This window comes from Crotalus tigris, unplaced genomic scaffold, assembly GCF_016545835.1.
Source record: "Crotalus tigris isolate CLP2741 ecotype Arizona unplaced genomic scaffold, ASM1654583v1 scf7180000018759.1681925, whole genome shotgun sequence".
Lineage (NCBI taxonomy): Eukaryota > Metazoa > Chordata > Lepidosauria > Squamata > Viperidae > Crotalus > Crotalus tigris.
Window position 1 is genome coordinate 1,570,999 of NW_024097185.1, and position 20,375 is coordinate 1,591,373.

General features: G+C 39.9%; 1 protein-coding gene across 1 annotated transcript in view; it reads left to right on the top strand.

The window, feature by feature from the left end:
• Window positions 1-1,622: 1,622 nt before the first annotated feature.
• The window catches only part of LOC120313681 (AF4/FMR2 family member 3-like), a 53,218-nt gene continuing 34,465 nt past the window's right edge, over window positions 1,623-20,375 (top strand). The window contains exon 1 of the mRNA XM_039355820.1: window positions 1,623-2,178. Within this exon, the coding sequence (XP_039211754.1) occupies window positions 2,126-2,178 (53 nt within the window). The 5' untranslated portion in view covers window positions 1,623-2,125. The remainder of the gene's footprint in view (window positions 2,179-20,375) is intronic.

Genomic DNA, 20,375 nt, shown 5'->3' on the forward strand with positions numbered 1-20,375 from the left:
TCAAACTTTAGCATAAAGATAGGTGAAAGATTTTTTTTCAAGATCCAGCATCTAATTGGAAGTTAGGTAGTCAAGGACAAGCATACATGTATATGCTCAAGCACAAATATAAAGTCACCAGATCTTGCTCACCTTGTTATTTCCAACCAGATGCATCAGATGATTAACCATCTGGCAGCACAGATAATTGAAAGGGTCTTTCCTGCTGATGAAAATAACCTAACCTCAGCTCCTAAAGTATTTTTTTTTAAAGTGAACAGTATCATTTAACTTATGCAATTGAGGGATATGCTGGGATTGGACTCTTTTAAAAGTAATCTTGAAAAAGACAAGGAGGGCTGGAAGTAACTATCATAATAAGGATAGCTGATAGGGAATCCCAGAGTTGTAGGCTAGACTTAAGAGAAAGCAGGAGCTAGAGACAGAGACAAAGCTAGAGAGATAGATAATACATACATACATACATACATACATACATACATACATACATACATACATCTCCTAGAACAGGGATGTCAAACTGCTGGCCTGTAGGCCAGTTGCATCATGAGGAAGCTGCACCCACCCCACCTCCAGCAATGTGAAAAAAGTCATGATACGTCACGACACATCACATAATGTGGTGAGTTTGACACTCATATCCTAGAAGGAAACACTTCCAAATTGTTGCCTCAAAACCTATATGCATATAATGCTTGAATCACAGTAACAGAAGGACTTTTAATCCAACCCTCTGCCCAGGCCAGGAATTCTCAGATTATCCCAAAGAAATAGCTGTCCAGTCTTTGAAAACATCCAATGATGGACCACTTACGACTTCATGAGTCAAGCTGTTCCCCTGTTTAATAGCCCTCATTGTCAGGAAATTCCTCATTTTGAGTTTGATTCTCTTTGTAAATCTTCTACCTCTTGATTCATGTCCTACCCTCAGATGCAAAAAAACAAACATATTTTGTTCCTATGACAGACAATAAGATATTAGAAGACTATTATTTCCCCCCTTCTCTTCTTTAGCCTAAACATACTCAGTTTTTCACAGGATTTAGCTTCCATTTTTGTTGCTCTTCTCTGGACTCTTTCCAATTCCTCAGCACCACTCTTGTGTCGCCATGACCAAAACTAGATACAATGTTCCAGATGCTGAAGTCTGATCAGTGCCAAGTAACCTGGAGTTCTCCCTTCCTCCAATGCTGCTCCAGAATCCCAAAGGATCGAAATCGTACATCGGATTCTGAATCAATACATATGAGGACTACTTGGAATATTAATTTGCATAGTTAATAATTCCCTCCTTCAGTCATGTCCACACTCTGTCCAAAACATGCTTTACATTATTATTTGCTTCTTTCCAACTTGACTGGGGCACTTGGGAAAGATGGATAGTGAAAAATCTGGGGATCCTAAACTTGCCCTGCCCTCTCCCAATTTAAAGGTTAAATGTTCTATTTGTCTCAGAAGAGGCTTCTGAGAAAATATTTGAGCAGGGCCAAGGTAGAGAAGGATGCCTGAGAAAGCAAAGGTCACCTTAATCAATCCCGCTCCTTTCCCTTTCCTTCCTCCTCAACACAACCCTTTCTCCTGAACGTCTGCTAAGGTGGCTTTACCACCATCGGCGGCTGAGACATGCGTATTTTCAGTGGCATTTAAACAACAACAATAACAAAAACAAAAACAGCACGAGGGCCGAAGTCGAGGCAAGAAACAAAAGGGGTCAGAGGCTGGTACTCGCGGCGTCTCGGCTCGCTTTGTTTATTTTTCAAGCCACCCCGGAGGAGCCGCCGGGAGCTTCTCCTGCAGCAGTCTCGGCAAGCGCACCAGCCAGCCTGAGCGAGTCACACGCTGCATACACGCATCCCCGCGCTGGGCCGACCGAGCGGGCGGGCGTTGGAGGAGGGGCAAGGAAGCGAGCGAGGCGGCCGAGGAAGAAGAAGCGCGCCGAAGAAGAGGGAGAGAAGGGGAAACCCCTGCGACCGCTGCGTCTTTCTCTAGCCGTGAAAGAGGCGGGGGCGAGGAAGGAGCCGCGTGAGCTCAGTCTCCCCGCTGTGCGCCCACCCGCGGCGCTGCGTGGCAGCCCCTCGGCTGCAGCGGAGCGGTGCTGACATCTTCCAGCTCCCTCGGTTTCACTATGGACAGCTTCGATTTGGCGCTCCTGCAGGAATGGGACCTGGATTCTCTCTGGTAAGGCTGGGTGTCTGCGTTGAAAGCGCTGCGTTTGCTCCGGATTTCTACTTCGGGTGCCGGAGTTCTGAAAGAGCCGCGGGAATGGGCTACCCCAATCCTGTAACGCGCCTCGTTAGGACTGGTTCTGGTGATGTTATTCTAGTATGAATACTAAAGATGCAGTAATAGTACTAAGAAGGTTAAAATGATGGAGTATTATTACATGTCGTATTTTCGTTTGCAGTGATATTCTTCACGCTGTCCTTCAAAACTCTCTTTCTGGGGGCTGAGTTCGGCAACTGCACCTCTCAGTTTCTTCTCTGTGCTTCCACTCTTTTTTGCGATTTTCCTCTTCAGTTCTGCTATTCTCCCGCTTCTCTCTTAACTATTCATCTCTTTCTCCGTCTTATTTCGGGGCGAGTTCCCCAGGGCTTCCTCCCCCCTCCCGGCGCGTTTGTGTCCTCCCGTTTTCCTTTCTTTCCTTGGAAACACCTTGATTTTGCTCTGGCCGACCCCCCCCCCCCCACCGCCTGATCCGCCTTCTGCTTCTCGAGTCATTGTCCCCCTTTTTGCGGCTTAGGCTCTGCTCCCCAGCCTGACCCGCGTCTTCACCTAGATTGCTCCTCGTGTCAATAAATATAGAAATTGCTGCATTTCCAAGCGACATCTGGCAGCAGTCAGAAACCATTTCTAGAAATACCATTAAATTTCTTCTTTCTTGTTGCCATTCAAAGGGCCAGCCTTCACAAGCGAATTCCTCCAGTACAGTAATTGCAACTGATGGCATTTAGCATATGGGCACCCTTAGCTCATTCCCTCTATAATTACAGTAATGCCATTGCTGTGAGTTAACCTTGATCTCTGTATGTGGCTATTGTTTATGCATCTCAGGTATTTTTTGCAACTGCTGGGTGCCACTTCAGTCTTTGCCAGCTTTCCTGTTGATTATAGCCTTTATGGCTTAACCTTTTGTATGTGCTTCTAAGACAGTGGTTCTCAACCTTCCTTATGCCGCGACCCTTTAATACAGTTCCTCATGTTGTGGTAACCCCCAACCCCCATCCAGTTGGCGGGGAGGAGGGGCAGGAAGGCCGCTCCTCCAGCTCCGCCCAACCTGGTTGGAGAAGCGCCATTCCTCTCCCTCTTTCTCTCTTTCTCTCTCTTTCCTCTCTCTTTCTCTTTTTCCTCTCTTTTTCTCTTTCCTCTCCCCCTCTTTCTCTCTTTCCTCTCTTTCTCGGTTTCCTCCCTCTTTCTCTTTCTCTCTCTTTCTTCTCTCTTTCTCTTTCCCTCTTTCCTCTCTCTCTTTCTCACTCTCTCTTACAGCAGCATCATCGGGGGTCCCCACTGCCCCGGCCTGGCCTCCGCCGTGTCCTCAGCTGAATGGGTGGGGAGGGGGAGCAGGATGGGAGGCAGTGCTCTGGTGGTGGCGGCACGGCTGCATCATCGGGTCCCCGCCACCCTTGGCCCAGCCGCCACCCCCGCCAGGACTCCACACTGCCCGGCCTCACCCTTCGCCCATCGATGGAGCCGTGGTAGGGACAGTGCCCGCCTGAGCCGCCTGGGGGGCAGCAGGAGAAAGAAGGAGAGGAGGAGGGTGAGGAAGCAGCTGCCCTAGCCGGGACTCCACGCTGCCCGGCTTTGCCCTTTACCCATTGATGGAGCCGCGGTGGGGGCTGGAGCCACGCGGCTCCTGCCAGCCCCTCTGCCAGCCCGGCTGCTCCCCCCAGGCACCCCTCTTGTCCTGGTGCCCGCCCAAGCCACCTGGGGGGCAGCAGGAGGAAGAAGGGGAGGAGGAAGAGGAGGGCAAGGAAGCTGCCACCAGTGCCAGGCCCCAGAAGGAGGCTCTCTTCTCCTACGATTGCTACATCTCCTTCTTCCTTCCCGGCAGCCTGGACTCCAGTGCGCCTTCCCAGCCAGCAAGGCCAATGGTTGGGCTGGCTGGGAATCACAGGGGCTGATCTCCCTTGGGCCGCGGCTTGTGGGAGGGCTGGCCCGCTCAGCGGAGCCTCCAGCGGGCCACTCCCAGCAGGGATCCCGAAGCTTCCCTGGGCGGCTCCAAGGCCACGAGGCCCTGGCCGCGCTTCTCCCAGGGTGTGGGACACCCAGGCACAGAGCCAATCAGGAGCCCTGCAGGAGGTAAGTCCACCTGAGAGAGAGAGAGAGAGAGAGAGAGAGAGAGAGAGAGAGAGAGAAAGTGCCTCTCTGTCTCTCTCTCTGCAGATGGCGGAGGAGGCCATGCGGAGATGGATGCAGAGCGGTGTCTCGGTCCCTAAGACCATTGGAAATATGAGCCACGACCCACAGGTTGAGAACCGCTGTTCTAAGAGGAAGTAAGTACATCATGTGGTTAAATGAGTGATTATTTATGTTCTGAGTTTAAAGAAGCACAATATACATTCATTTAAAATTCCTATTACATATTTCCTAAGTCTCTTTTTGCTGTATAACTGTCTATTCTCTTTTTTGCAAGGAAGCTGTTCAAAAGATACAGTTATTCTGATATGTAGGTCTTTCTATGTTTAGCATAATTGGAATAATGATGGAGTTGTTTTGCTGAAAAATTATTTGTAGTGTTGTCTCAGGTTTAGGAATTGTGGAAATATCTCATTGAAAATGCATACAGTATGTTCAAATCTGTCTGTCCATCCATCCATCCATCCATCCATCCATCTAACTTTAGGTGCTTTTTTCTGAACATTATGCATAATGCATTCAAAATTTGCAGGGCAGATAATACTGGCAGTAAGTTTTCTATGGAAAAAAGATATTGTAATTGTGCTATATAAGCTCTGCTAATACTGAATTGAGAAATGGCTTACTGAAAAGTTTAAATCTTAAATGTAAATGGGCTATGCAATACATTACAAATGGAGTTGTACATTACAATTACTAATGAGTTAGAAATATTGGATTCTAGAAATAGAGCCCCTAATAATGGATACATTCTATCCATATTAATCCTGATTTTAATGAATAGATATAATCAATAATTTACCAGGCTATAAATGTCATTATAACTTTACTAGTAGACTGTGAGTGAGATGTTATCAGGGTCAATTCTTATTTTGGAACTAAATCATTATGCTGTTTTCTTTTTAATGTCTTTAGGCCAATTCAGTTTTGAATATCTGGATTGAAGAATATAATAGGTCGAAAAAAACCCTTAATTTCCTTTACAATGCAAATTAACTATTTATTTGGCATAGTTAATATTTAAAGAAATCTGGCAGAAATGTTGGGAGACTAGATGCATTTTTGGTACATTTAATTTTCAATATTTTTTTCATAGGCTTAAGTACTATGATTGCCTATTTAAACTAATGTTAAAAAGTTAGCCTTAAATAAATATCGTGGATTTGCTAGAGAGCAACTTTAAGAGAGTTGTACTAAAAATATCTATTATTTTTGTTTGGAGATAAGATTTATATGGTTGCAGATATTGTCATTGATACTCAGCAGTAAGCAGTGTGTTATATCCTGAGAATGACATAAATAGTTTGAGATGGGATTTGCATGGCAAATATTAGCATTTTGTAGCCTTTGTTCTTTATTGCCCAGATTAAATAAGCAGCATTTCATTGTAAAAAGAGGCTATTTTGGTCAATCATTTTAAGATTAATGAGAACAGTGATTTTTTTATAAACATAGGAGAAAATGGATACTTTAAACTTAAAGCATGAATATTGATAACATCATAGCTTCACCACAGTATGACCTGTATGGAACAGAAAACTGCAAGCTTCTTGAGATTGGAGGCCTTATGCCACATTGTGCATTTTCTCCATCCTTTACTTTTTTTAACAAGCACTTGGGTTATTGATATTTACAGAATTTCTGTCACCTCCACCCCTTCAATAAACTTGACCATGATGTTTTAGATATAATAAAATTGTTTTCCTCTTTCTAAAAATTATTTGTTATTGCAAATAAGAAAAATGCACATTTTTATCAATATTATTGCATGAAAAGGAACCACATTCTTGGGTAACAGCAGTAATTCATTGCATTTTGGACTGTATTTACAATGATTTGGTTGCTCATTAAGTAGTGTGAGCCAGAATACTTGATGACTATTTTACTTAAAAGTATAAGATTTTATAGCCATTTATACAGTTTTTATGATTAAATAAAAATGCTTAATCCAATGATGTTCTTATGTGATGAGGAAATGAATAGCAACACGAGAAATCTCGTTGTTACATACAAAGAGACATAATATAGTTTTATAGTACAGATTGTATCAGTATTATTGATGCAAAATACAGACATATAGACATTTTTGTAAGGTTATTGTTACTGCAAATAATTCCTGTTACTGGTGTCCTGTTTCTCCAATGGTTTTCCAGCTGCTCATAAATATATTTGTGTTGAAATTGCTATATTTTTGGGAATTCACATAATGCATAAAAAGTATTATATGTACAGTCTGTTGTTTAGATTGCTTATACTTTGAGATAATCTAAATAATAGTTCATCAATGACCAGTAATATAATTAATCCCAAGAAACACTTAGAGCAATATAATGCACTTTGTGTATTTTCTGTATCCATTAAAAAAGTGTATAATGTGCAGTTAGTTTGCAATCAATTCACTACATTTTTCATTGACAAAGCAATAATATGTTGGTGGAGAAGCAGTTTTTTATTTGGCTGCACTCTAAATGCACTTTACTGCATCTACAATTGTGTTCATGCAAGACAAAACAAGGTGAGAGTCTTGCAAAATTACTGTAAATCATATTGTAGGCATTTAATGAAAATATTTATGTTTGAATATCTTAGGGCCCTTTTAAAAAGGCAAGGTAATTCACAAATGTATTGCGTGTGTGTGTATTTCTGTGCCATTTTGATATTTACTTTGATAAATACATTTACGTATGTATTCTTTTATGGCTGCGTCTAAAACTTTGGAATGAAATTGCTACCATTAAAATCTGCAAATACTTTATGCTTTATTCGTAGCTAATTAAAGTAAAATAAGAGAAGATAAGACTTCCTGAAAAGATGAAGAACATAAATGAGATTTGAATCTTTTGTCTTGCTGGTTGAGAATTGTGGGAATTGGTTCAGATAAGACTGAAGGAATCCCACTCTAAAATCTGGAAAGTTGCTGCTGATTAGCATGCCCAGTCCTGAGCTAGACAGTTCAGTCATTTGAGTAGGTATAAGACAACTTTTCAGATTGCTATAATATTTGGGAATCAAGAAGGCAAAGTGCATGAAGGGCGGAAATGCTGGTTGTTACCACTTCAAACTCTAAGCATGTGCTAGAATATTTTTTCATTGTGCATCTTCCCAGAAGCCTTCTGTAAGAAAAGGCACAGCTGGGAATTAAAAGAGGGATGCTAAAAATCACAGTCTCATATTAAAGCGACCTAGTAAATTTCAATGTGCTTTATTTTATTTATTAAATTTATGTTATAGGACAAGGTGTACAACAAGGTGATACAATATCACCTGTCTTTTTCTCAGCCTGCCTTGAAGAAGTATTTCACAAACTAGACTGGGCAAGAATGGAATAAAAGTTAATAGTGCCTATTTAAACCACTTAAGATTTGCAGATGATGTTGTTCTCTTCTCACTAGACCCAGAAGAGTTACAAAGAGCTATACAAAGCAAGAGAACCATTTTGCTTAAAAATAAACCTGAAAAAGAGCCATGTTATGTTTAATAAATTCACCAAAGGAATAAATATATCTGGAGAAGAACTAAACATACAATAGTAGACCACTACATATGCGTCGGCCAACGGATCTCAATGGAAATTGAACAGTGTGTTAAATGTTGGCAGGCATTTAGTAATTAAACATAATTTACAAGAACAACTTCCCCCTATGCCTGAAGAGAAAAGTATTCGATCAGTGTATGCTACCCATTCTAACGCATGCCAGCGAAACATGAACATATTCAATAGAAAAGCTACGAGTGGTGCAAAGAGCCATGGAAAGTTACATGCTTGACATTGCAACACAAGATGGAAAGACCTACACATGGATTAAAGAAGAAACGTAAATATACAATGCCATCAAAAGAGTGCCATTTAAAGAATTTAAATGGAAATAGTCTGGTCACATGGCAAGAAGAACTGATGGCAGGTAGACTAAGGTAGTTATAGAATGTATTCCACTTGATAAAAAGTGTCCACAAAAGAGATCTAAACCAGTGGTCTCAACCTGTGGGTCGGGACCCCATTTGGGGTCGAACAACCATTTCATGGGGGTCGCCAAACAACGCAGTCTGCCATTTTTTCCCCTTTTCCTTAGCTGTGCTACTCCCTTTTATTCTATTGGCTTTTGAAAGCCAATAGAATAGACTCTCTTGAATAGAGTCTAATTCTATTGGCTTTCAAAAGCCAATAGGAATTGTCCAGGCTGTCTCTGCCCTGCTGAGCCGCCAAAAGTCCCATTCTGCAAACGGTGCTGCAAGTTGTCTGCAGCGAAGGCAAGCTGTCTGGAAGTTTCCACCCCTCCCTGCTGAGCAACTACTAAAAATGTAAGTAAAAGAGGGCCAGAGGTGGGAGGTGGGAGGCCGGCAGGTGCAGGGAGGGTTGCTGGCATGCGTGGGGCCGGCGGGTGCCTTACCTCCCTTGGGCTGGGCCAGCTGGTGGCCCAGCCGGTGGTCGGCCTACGCCATCTCTGCCGCTTGCCAGCTACGCCTCGGCCGGCGCAGGGGGCGGCACCACGCATGCACGGCGCTCCCAGGCAGGGAAAGTCCTCGACTTATGACCGGTTGGGTAGTCCTCGACTTACGACTGGTTGGGGTTGCGGCATTAAAAAGGTTGAGAACCACTAAACCAAGATGGAGAGATAATATCAGTAAGTATTGTGGTCCCAATTGGCAAAGGAAAACTCAAGACTGTATTGCTTGGAAACATGCAGGAGAGGCCTTCATCCTACAGTGGTTAGACAATGAGAATGAAATCCATATACTGCCCAAGTCCAATGTTTGTTGGTGGTTCACATTAAAAAGAAGAAAAAATACAATAATAGATTAGAATGACAGAATATTTTTATTAAGATAGCTTATTTTTAAAAAATGTGAGCAACTTCTACAAATGCTTATGACAATGCAATCATCTTTCACTTTAGAGTAAATAATATTTATCTAAGGATACAGATAGTTAAAGGAGATTTATTTAGGAGATTTGTTTGTTTACTTGTTCACCATTTAAGGACAATTCCAGGAAATGAAGTTCCTTCCAAATTGAGCTACATATACATGAGATCATATTGGTTACCTCTTTTTTTAGCCTTGAAGAACTAAATTCCTTATATTCCATTCTCTGTCCCTTGTATAGCTTAACTGTAAAAAGACAAAACATGGGATGAGTGGAAGACTGAGTTCTCTTTTTATTTTGAGTTCTCTTTTTAATTTTCTGAGTTGCTCTGCAAGATAATAAGAAAACCAGGATTAAAATGTTATAAAAATAAATAGGTTAGATTTTCTTAGATTTTGTCATGAAAAATAAGTTAGTAATAATTCACAAAATTTAGTGATTCTGGCAAGGCTACTGTATTCATAACAAAGTTTGGTATCAACCCACTGTTTCTTTATTGCTCCTTCAGCTAGTCATTACATATAGTCTAAATCAGCCTTTGGCAACTTTAAAATGGGTGGATTTCAACTTCTATAGCTGGCTGGAAAATTCTTGGAATTAAAGTCGCTAAGTTTGAGAAATGCTTTTCTAGAAGAACATACGATGTAGGTTTTTAAATCAGTGTTCATTTTATCTTGAAGTAAATGAAATATTTACATAATAAATGGATGTATTGTTGTATAAATTAAAAAAGATGACAAACATGGAATAAATTAAAAGATGCAGTAAAGGGAAAGGAGTCCCTACAGATTTTACTCCACTAGTTTTGCTGACTATAAGGGACATTGCTCATTTGTTTCAGATTCAGTACTTTTATAAAAAAAATGTCCTGTATATACTTATGTAGTTTCAGTGTGTGTACACACATACACACACACACAAATAGTGTGGTGACTTGCTTATAATATGTTAAATCAAATTCTATCATTCTTAGCATCTCAGTCACAATGAGTTCTTGAGTTCAGGAATGCTATGTTTAAAAAACAGAAACGTTTAGCAGGACTATATAAGATAAATACCAAATTACACAATGATATACCAGATCGATTTAATTATTATTACAGGCATATATTTCCTTTTATTATGGCATTATGAAACAGTCAAAAGTGCACATTTCTTACCTGATAATAAGGCTAAGGCTACTGTTGTCTTATGATCTTTAGATTTTTCTTCGGAAATAGAGTATGGTGCAAATAAGGACATTCATGATTTGGTTTTGTGAAGGTTTACAATTTGTTGGACAGCTCTTAATTTAGCATTGGCAGACAGAGACTACTGCTGTCAGAATGTATTTTATTGACACTCTGTTAGCTATGCTGTATATTGACCTTTGACAAAAAGCCACAGCTGCCATATATCTTGCAGATCCTGAAAAAGAAAAGGAAAATGGTATATTTCTTTTTCTTGTTCTTGGAAGAGAAACAAAGCAAAATAAATAATATGAATTCTAAAACCATTTTAGAACAAAGAAGAAACTGAGATTACAGTCCTAGAATAAGGTAGTGCTCTTTGTAGAGATGCATATTCGTTTGACTTCAGTTGATGCATCCCAATATTCTTAATTTTCCCAGCAGGAGATTAACCAGAACTTCAAAACAATTATATTTGATAAATATTTGAACATACAGTGGTTTTCCTTGATACAAAACAACTTTTACAATATGCTTAATTTGCACGAAAAGTGAGCATGGAATAGGGCTGTACAAAACCATTAAAATGTGTATTTGAATACATAGAAGCAGGTTTTTATTGTTAAAATAGTGCTGCTTTGGGGGAGGGGGCTGACTTGTCTGATTCAGAAGCTGCTTCCAGTTGTTTCTATATACATGCATGCATAGTTACTTCACTTTGCTGAGAAAGTATTGAACACAATATCCAAATCACAATAAAACTAGATTTGGATTAAAAAAGAATGGCTTTTGAGAAAAAAAGGGAAATCATATTGAAATACATACTCAGTACACATAGTCTTGCATTAAAGTACATGTCCAGAAATTAGGGAATGCAAAAAAGGAGATGCAATTCAGACATTTTTTAAAAATATAAAAATGTCCCCAGATCCATATATGCTTTTTATATTGAGAGGTAGCCGTATTTTAAATGCTTAATATAAAACATGTTTTTAAAGAAGATATTTGTTCTAAATGAACTGATAATACCTTCTAGCCCTAGAGCAGTGGTTCTCAACCTTTTTAATGCCGCGACCCCCAACCGGTCGTAAGTCGAGGACTACTCAACCAGTCGTAAGTCGAGGACTACTCAACTGGTGCAGCACCATTTGCAGAATGGGACTTTTGGCGGGCTCAGCAGGGCAGAGACAGCCTGGACAATTCCTATTGGCTTTTGAAAGCCAATAGAATTAGACTCTATTCAAGAGAGTCTATTCTATTGGCTTTCAAAAGCCAATAGAATAAAAGGGAGTAGCACAGCTAAGGAAAAGGGGGAAAAAATGGCGGACTGCGTTGTTTGGCGACCCCCGTGAAATGGTCGTTCGATCCCAAATGGGGTCCCGACCCACAGGTTGAGAACCACTGCCCTAGAGTGTATGTGGACATCAGCATTAAGAGTGGGATCTTGTCCCAAAACAGACAGAGAGATTCCCTGAGGATGGGGGCCCCAGCAGGAGTCCAAAAGCTCGGAAGACAAAACCTCTGGCCATGGTGACCCATCTAGATTGGATTCTGATGTGTCTTTTCCCTTGACAGCTTACTGGGCCCTGGAGGATGTAAGCAAATGAATAAGGGAAAAGAAAATGTCAGAAAGAAAGAGGAATAGAATATTGGCTTAAAAACATAGAAAAGTGTTCTGTGGTAAAAGTTTCTGTTCTTGAATGTAGGAAAGAAAAGGTCAGGAAAAGGAACATGTAATCAATTTTTTTATTAATATATAAAATGTCATGTTATTAAAATTACATTAGTCAATTAATAATTTGTTCTTTCGTGTCATGTTTAAAATTCAAGATAAATACCACTTATATAGTGATGCTCTAATTATATGTAGAACAGTGTTGTACAATAACTTTAAAACATGTTTCATAGTAAAAAAAAGTGTGAAAAGTGATCATTAATGCCATAAAAGAAATCATTCTTTTATGAAGTTTAATTAAAATTTAGTTGAATCTGCAATTATTGCTTGATTAATAGATTTTTTGAATTTGTTTCTGCTTTCTGTAATATGTGGCAGGGATCCCCAACTCTCAGACCATAGACCAGTACCGGTCCTTGGCCTGTTAGGAACTGGGCTGCATAGCTGGAGGTGAGTGATGGATGAATGAGCAAAGCTTCATCTGTATTTGCAACCGCTCCTCAGCACTAGCATTACTGCCTCAGCTCCACCTCAGATCATCAGACATTAGATTCTCATAGGAGTGCTGTAAACTGCACGTGCAAGGGATCTCAGTTGCATGGTCCTCCCCCCCCCCCAGTCTGTGGAAAAATTGTCTTCCACAAAACTGGTCCCTGGTGCTAAAAAGGTTAGGGACCACTGCTATATGGAACAGATCCTGAAACAGTGGCCCTTTGACAGTAACAGAGGAAATGGAGTCTGGTGAATTAAAAAAGAAAATTTGTTTATGAGCTACAACAATGTTATTTCCTTTAGGAAATTATCTTCACTCTTTTGTATAAATAGAAAAGAGAGACAGTTTGGTGTGGTGGGTAAAAGATCAGCTAGAAATGGGGAAACTATGAGTTCTAATCCCACGTTAGGCAAAAGACAAACATGGTGACCTTGGGCCAGTCACTTTCTTTCAACTCTAGGAAAGAGATAATGGTAAGCCACTTCTGAAAAATTTTGCCAAGAAAACTGCAGAGTCCACTCCAGGCTATATCTGAGAATCAGATATGAGTGAAAGGAAGGTAAAAAAAAAACAGAAGCAAGCTTAAAAATTAGTCGTTATATTACAGTATCTTCAAGAAACAATATGTTTTAATATTTTTAATTTCTTCAATTTTGAAATATGGAAATGGGAGAAATAACACTTCCTCAATTATCTCTCTATATATTTATGTCTTCTTTGTTTGATAATACAAAATTATTTTGTTACATAAATAAATAAAAATTCAGGAGACACATATGGTTTAATAGACATAGCTTGATTAAATGTCAAATCAATTAAATACATATCTAAAAGCACCTACATGCTCAATCATAGAGAATGCTTCTAAGTCTATTTTATACAGTGCTTCAGCATAATATTAGTATTTTTTCAGATTTCACTTACCTTGAAACCAAATTTTTAGGCTACATGCAACAATGCAAGGCTTACTATTAGCTTTGTTACAACCTATTGCACATGACATTAAACTCCTACTAAAAGAGCCCATAAAACAGGGGTCTTCAAACTTGGCCCTTTTATGACTTGTGGACTTCAACTCCCAGAATTCCTCAGCCAGCATGAAGACCCCTGCCATAAAATATACAAAGTTATACCAGGAGTTTTTAATGATACTAAAATGCATAACAAGAAACTTCACATATGGGCAATTTGAAATAATACAATAGCATGACAGATCAGTACTCACCCAAATTAATTGAACATTTGAATTGCTGAACAATTTGCCATAAAACTAAAAGAGATTCCTGCTTTGTTGTGCCTCAGGCATTTAGACAAATAGCTTTGTGTTCTTATTTTACCTTGAAGAAAGGATGGGTTATAGAATAAATAAATAAATTCTGAAGTAGATTATGTAAAAAAAAAAAAAAATAGAAGCTTGCACATACAACCAACCGTATAAGAGAACTGCAGGAAAGCATGACAAGCTCTCCAGATTTCATAAAACCTGAATGGGGTTCTATTTTATGTATGGAATCTCTGCATTCTGCTTATTTTTTTCTCCTATTCTTCAATAAGGAAGGACACAAAGTGAAATCATAGCTTGTAAAATGGCCTGTTGAATGAAAAGCAGTGCTCAGAGCCTCCAGGAGCTGCAGGGATCCCCGTGCACCCTTTTCGTGCCATTGTTTGTGGCGCTGAATCTGTGCACGTTTGCCTCGCTGTTTTCGGTAGTGCTTTGGGGGGAATGGTCTATTCCCATTTGCAGCATGGCCACCGTCCAATCACCACGCTGCCGTTCAGGAGGGCAGTGTTAGCTGCCAGTGCAGTGGTGGGGAAGACAGAAGGCAATCCTGCCCACCAGATCAGCCTGGCAGGGGTGGGGTGGGAAACCGAATAGCATGAAAAGTAGCACTCGGCGCCTCCAGGATCTGCAGGGATCCGTGCGCGCCCTTTGCAGTCATCCTCCTGCAACACGCAGCCTCTCCCTGTAAGCAATCTGGCTCGCCCAGGGTCAAGTTGGCCGTCATGGGAGGGTTGTCCCGCATCTGCAGCGGAGCTGGAGGATGGGGACAGGCTACGCCTCCTGTGACAGCCAACCTGATCCCAGGCGAGCCGAATTGCTTCAGCTGCGAGGAGCCTGGCCTAAGGTTTCCATCGCCCAGGCTTCCTGAAGCTGATGGGAACTGTGGCCCCCCATAGCTGAACAGTTTAGCCAAACCACAAAATTGAACTCACAGCGGCGGCACCGCCAGCAGTTAAGGTGGACGGAGGCATGCGATCAGGCCTGCCCAAAAAACTACAGTGTGCGGGTTCTTAAGTAGGGCTTACTTTTGGGAGTAGGGCTTATATTAGCCTAAACCCCCCAAAACAAGCTAGGTCTTATTTTATGGCTAGGTTGTATTTTCAGAGAAACACGGTAGTATAAACAAGTAAGTGATCTAAGGCATAACATAGCTATGCAGCAAAAACATATATTGCCACAAAATATTCCTAACAATTTCCAATAAATAGGAACAATAACAGTTTCATACAATTTATGCATATGACTTTATATTTAAGATCTGAATATTACTTCTTGCTGTACAAATTACCTAAGTAAATTTTAACTTTTAGCAATGTTTGATAATCTTTTGTTCAATTCAGTATGCATTGCATTAAAGAAAAACCAGAACTCTGAGCTGGCTTAAAAATTACGTTGACTTGAATTTACATTTATGCATTTTTAAAATCAAGCATAATTTTAAACAGAATCTGCTTTTTTTCTTTTCAGGAGAAAGTCCTGAAACTCACTACATTGAGTTCCTACTTGATTTTATATTAAAAAACAAAAGCAAAAGATTTTTGTTTCTTAGCAGATTAAGTTTTAATTGTTAGATTGGATCATAATTGGACCCAGGTCATTTGCAAACAAAATACCATACATCCAATACTTTTTTGGACTTAAGGGCAATTGTGGTCCTCAAGATGATAGTGCTAGAAGAGTTTTTGTCAGTATTTGCACTCCAGACATGCCATGTCAACTGGCTATGCTGGCAGGGAAATGAGAGGAGTTGAACATCTGGAAGCATGTGGTTGAATAAGTTGCCCTGAAATCATGCATTATAAAATTGCTGAATTCTTTCCTACCTGAAGAAGCTATCATTTACAGCAGCAGTTCTCAACCTATGGGTTACAACCCCATTTGGGGTCGATCGACCACTTTTCGGGGGTCGCCAAAGGCGGCGATCCGCCATTTTGTCCCCTCTGGGGGCGGCCCCGCGCATGCGCGCCGTGCATGGGGCGGCAGCGCGCCTCTGGGGGTGCCGCCGTGCATACACGCTGCGCATGGGGTGCCATCGCGCATGGGGCGCGCATGGGGCGCACATGGGGCGCGCATGGGGCAGTGCCGCGCATGGGGGCACGCATGGGGGCGGTGCCGCGCATGGGGGCACGCATGGGGGCAGTGCTGCGCATATGTGCCGCGCATGCGCATAACGTTTGTGTGACGGGGTCGCCGTCACACAAACGTTGAGAACCGCTGATTTACAGGAACAGGTAGATGGAGTAAAATGCAAAATCATTGACTTAAAGTTTTTATTCATTTAAATTTATCCCACTGAACTCAGATCTCATTTCTAATGAATGATATTATCAGTTTAGAAACAGATGTTTTAAAGTAATGATTCCAGAATTCACATTTCTACTGCATTGTCTAAAATTTCTGTAATTTAGCAGAAGCTGCCATGGTTATTAACACTTCCTCCTTTGATTCTTTTTATATCAAAATTTTTTTGAAATCTAGGAACTTAAATACTGAGTTCTGCTAAAAGTTTGAGGGTCAGTTTCATAAAATTCTGGGTCACTTCTCTCTGCTCTTCATAGCAACTTTGAAAAATGTAATTATATTAAGCAATCCCAACAAAATGAGTAGGCTTAGTTTTAACTTTATTGATTTACAGTCAGTCATACCAAAAAAACTGGCATTTAGGTTGACACATATAATGTATTGTGAATGTCTTATCCTATTTGGATTATTTATTCATCATTGAAATCTGTAATATCTGTGGGCTATAAACATAGCTAATACGGATGAAATTAGTTATGTACTGTACACCTCTCATGAAATGTTTACTTTTTTACTATAAGAATATAAAAATATTTATATTTATATATAAAAATTTTTCCTTTCATTAATTCCTTAATTTATTTATTTTATCTAGCAAAATCCATAGTGTTAAGTACTCTGTTTAGCTCTGCTGAAATGTACTTACATAAATATTATATTAAAATGAATTGAAATAAATATTTGTATTTTAGGTGAAACAAATTTATGTTGTAAAAAGAATGAGATACTTATTTTATTATTCACAGTTATCCTTGTTAAGTTTTCCCCTCTGCCGACGATGATCTTTCAGTTCTTGTTTCATAAATATGCATATCGTGTTCAAGATCCCATTTAAATGCATGCATGAATAAGAAGCAATGAATTTGATTAACTTTATTAGCCATAAATTATCAAGTGTATTATTTTATGTTAACCCCCTTCAAAGAGAAAAATATGGCAACTCTTACCTGTGTGATTTGTGATTAATTCTACTTATGCTAATGCAAATTTCTATGAGTATAGTGTTTTAAATGTTAGTAGTAGGTAGTAGCTGTAATACAGTATGTTGCAGCCTTTCATAACATTTGCTATCTGGACAGGCAATCATTTGTATCCTTTAAAAATTTATTTACAGCTTCAGCTAATTACTTCTTAGGATGTAAAGCCTATCTCATTCACACAATCCATTAAAGTCTGAATAGAATAATTTTTCAACTTTTTGGTGTCAGTGTTATAGACAAATAACACTTGTAAATAATGGATAATGGGCATCAGAGTACTGTGTGGTATAAAATGAGCATGAATAATGTTTAATGGGAGATAGAAGATTAACTCATCTATGACCTAATTGACTGCTTTATAATAAAAGCAAAATGGTCCATGTCCATTATAACTATCATTTTTTTTTCACTTCTTGGTTCAAATAGGAAAAGAGACCCTAATGATAATCTTGCTACAGAAATTTAGGGATTGCAACAGAGCAAAGGGTAATTAATAATGTCATACACTAATATAATAAATCTCTGGCTTATCTAGAGGTACAGTATGTAGAAACATATGCTGACTTCAGGATATACACCCACACCCACATCCTCTCTTTCGCTCTTCTCTCTCTCTCTCTCTCTCACACACACACACACACATCATACACGAGCACATGAGCACACACACACAAATAGACACATATGTGTTGTCCATCCAATGATTTCAAGGATTAGATCTGATTTTCTTTACATGTATGCTGGTATCTGAAACAATTTTATTTTCATTTATTTTCTAAACTTGGTGTAATCACCAAGATCTTAACACACTGACCAAAAAAGGCAAAATAAAATCTAATTGCTTACAAAAAAATAACAACCTAGTTGGTCACAATGTCTATATATTTTGCAATTATCTAAATCAGTAAAAATGAAATAAAACAAAAAACATCAATAAAAACAATCCAATTTCAGAAAATTAACTTGAGAAACAATATGGAGGTGATGGTGGAAAAAGTGAGTATTTATTTAATGGAAGAGAACAAATATGAAAAACAAAAGCAACAGTTCACCGGTATATATATTTTTATAGCTGTTTCAATGTATGAAACTTTATCCCTATCATTGTTACAGGAAGTGTCAGCTTTCCTGGGTAAATTAGACAGAAAACATGACTAAATGAGCTAATTCTATTAATTATAAGACTACATTAATATACTCTTGTAAGTCTGAGGGTAAATCTTTCCTGCTATTACTTTTAATTATCTGATTAATTAGGGTGGGTCTTTCTTAGTTTCTTCCTCTGATTGGTAAGCTATTGGGGTCTTTTTATTTGATTGTTTTCTAGGCGGTATCTCTTTCTCTAGTCCCCCAGGGTCATCCACATAATCCATTAAAGGGAGTTTTCACTTAATGACCCTTTTTGTGACTGGCAACTCCCTTACTAAGCAAAGTGGTCATTAAGCAAAACATCATCACTGTCCCACTTAACAAAAGCAGTCCCTGTTATCATTAAGTGAATCACCTGTAGTCATTAAGTAATGTAAGGTTTTCTACTTAGCCTCACAATTGCCCCAGCGTTACTCAGGAGTTTAAAAGAGCCAAAGAAACTCCTGAGCCGAGGTTTCAACAAAGATTACAACTTTATTTTGATCAAAACAGAGAGGGGCTGCCTGATTCCTCTTCGTGGCTGGTAGAGGAATGAAGGCAACAACCAGAAAAGATATCTTCCACCTTTTATACCTTTCCAGAACAAAAAGATCAGGTCTTGGTACCAGGCATAAGATGGCACAAAAAAATAATTCTTAGATGATGACTCATACACAGCAACCCAGGCTCCATCCGTAACTCCTTTTCCTCCTCCCCATACTGTGTTCTTTTCATATAAGCAATCACCTGTATCTAAAGAATGAAGCCCTTACTTTTCCAATATATGTATGTATGTATGTATGTATGTATGTATGTATGTATGTATATGTATGTATGTATGTAGGTAGGTAGGTAGGTCTTTGGTTGTTCGGGTTTTCTCCCGCGTAAAATTGGAAGTGTCTTGGCGACATTTCAATGAAGTCCCATTCGTCATCTTCAGGCTGGTGTTTTCAGCTTCGTGCTTCAAGGAGCCATGTGTGGTCTTAGCTGTTTCTTCCTTTTAACTGCCAGTGGGGTTATGAACTGATTGGGTGGGAGCTTGGCTGTGTTCTGATTGGGTGGAGGTATGTTCTGATTGGTTAGGGGTTGGGCTGTGCTCTGATTGGCTGGGGAGTTGGCTGTGCTCTGATTGGCTGGGGGAGTGTTCTGTTTGGGTGGGGGCTTTGTTGTGCTCAGGTTAGTCTGAGTTGCAGGGGGATTTAAGATGGTGGGCTGCCTTGCTACTTTTTGGCTTCGTGTTCGTGGTCGTGCCTCATCTTCATGGAGGGTGTCAGTTTGCTTCATGTATGGATTGGAGGGGTTTAAAGTGGCTAATGATGCAGCTGTGGTCTGGCTTCTGGTTTGTGGTCATGCCTCATCATCGGTGTGGCTTTGGGTTTGCTTTTTGCGTGGATGTGTGGTGGTGACATCCTGTGTGGATTTTGTGAGTGTGGGTCTGGTGTCATTTTTTTGTGTTAGGGAATCGTTTGTCAATAAGGGCGGGTTTCCAAATGGCTGGTAGGCGGGACGTATTATCTCCTTTGTTCATGCTGTGTGGGCGTTTTTCTATCTCGATGGCTTCTCTGATTATTCTGTTATTAAAATGTTCAGTTTGGGCGATAGTTCTGGTATTTTTAAAGTCAATTTCATGTCCTGTGGCTTTAAGGTGTTGGACCAGGGAAGATGTTGGTTCTTCTTTTTTGACTGAGTTCTTATGTTCTTCAATGTGTGCACTTATTCTTCTGTTGGTTTGTCCGATGTATGTGTTGGGACAAGCAATGCATGGGATTTCATATACTCCTTGATTTTCTAACTCAATTTTATCTTTGGGGTTTCTTAGGATGGTGGATATTTTTCTGTTTGTGCAGAATGCTGTTTTGATGTTGTGTTTATGGAGGATCTTACTGATTCTGTCTGTGGTGCCTTTTATGTATGGGAGGAGGGCTTTGCCGTTTTCTTGTTCTTTGTCTTGGATTTTAGTGGGGGTTTCTTTTTGGATTAGGTTTGTAATCTTATTTCTTTGGAATCCATTGGATGTTAGTACATTGGTGAGAGTGTGTAGTTCGGTTTTTAGGTGTTGTTCGTCAGCTAAGCGTTTTGTTCTGGAGATGAGTGTCTTGGCTATGGAGTTGATCTGTGCTGGGTGGTGGT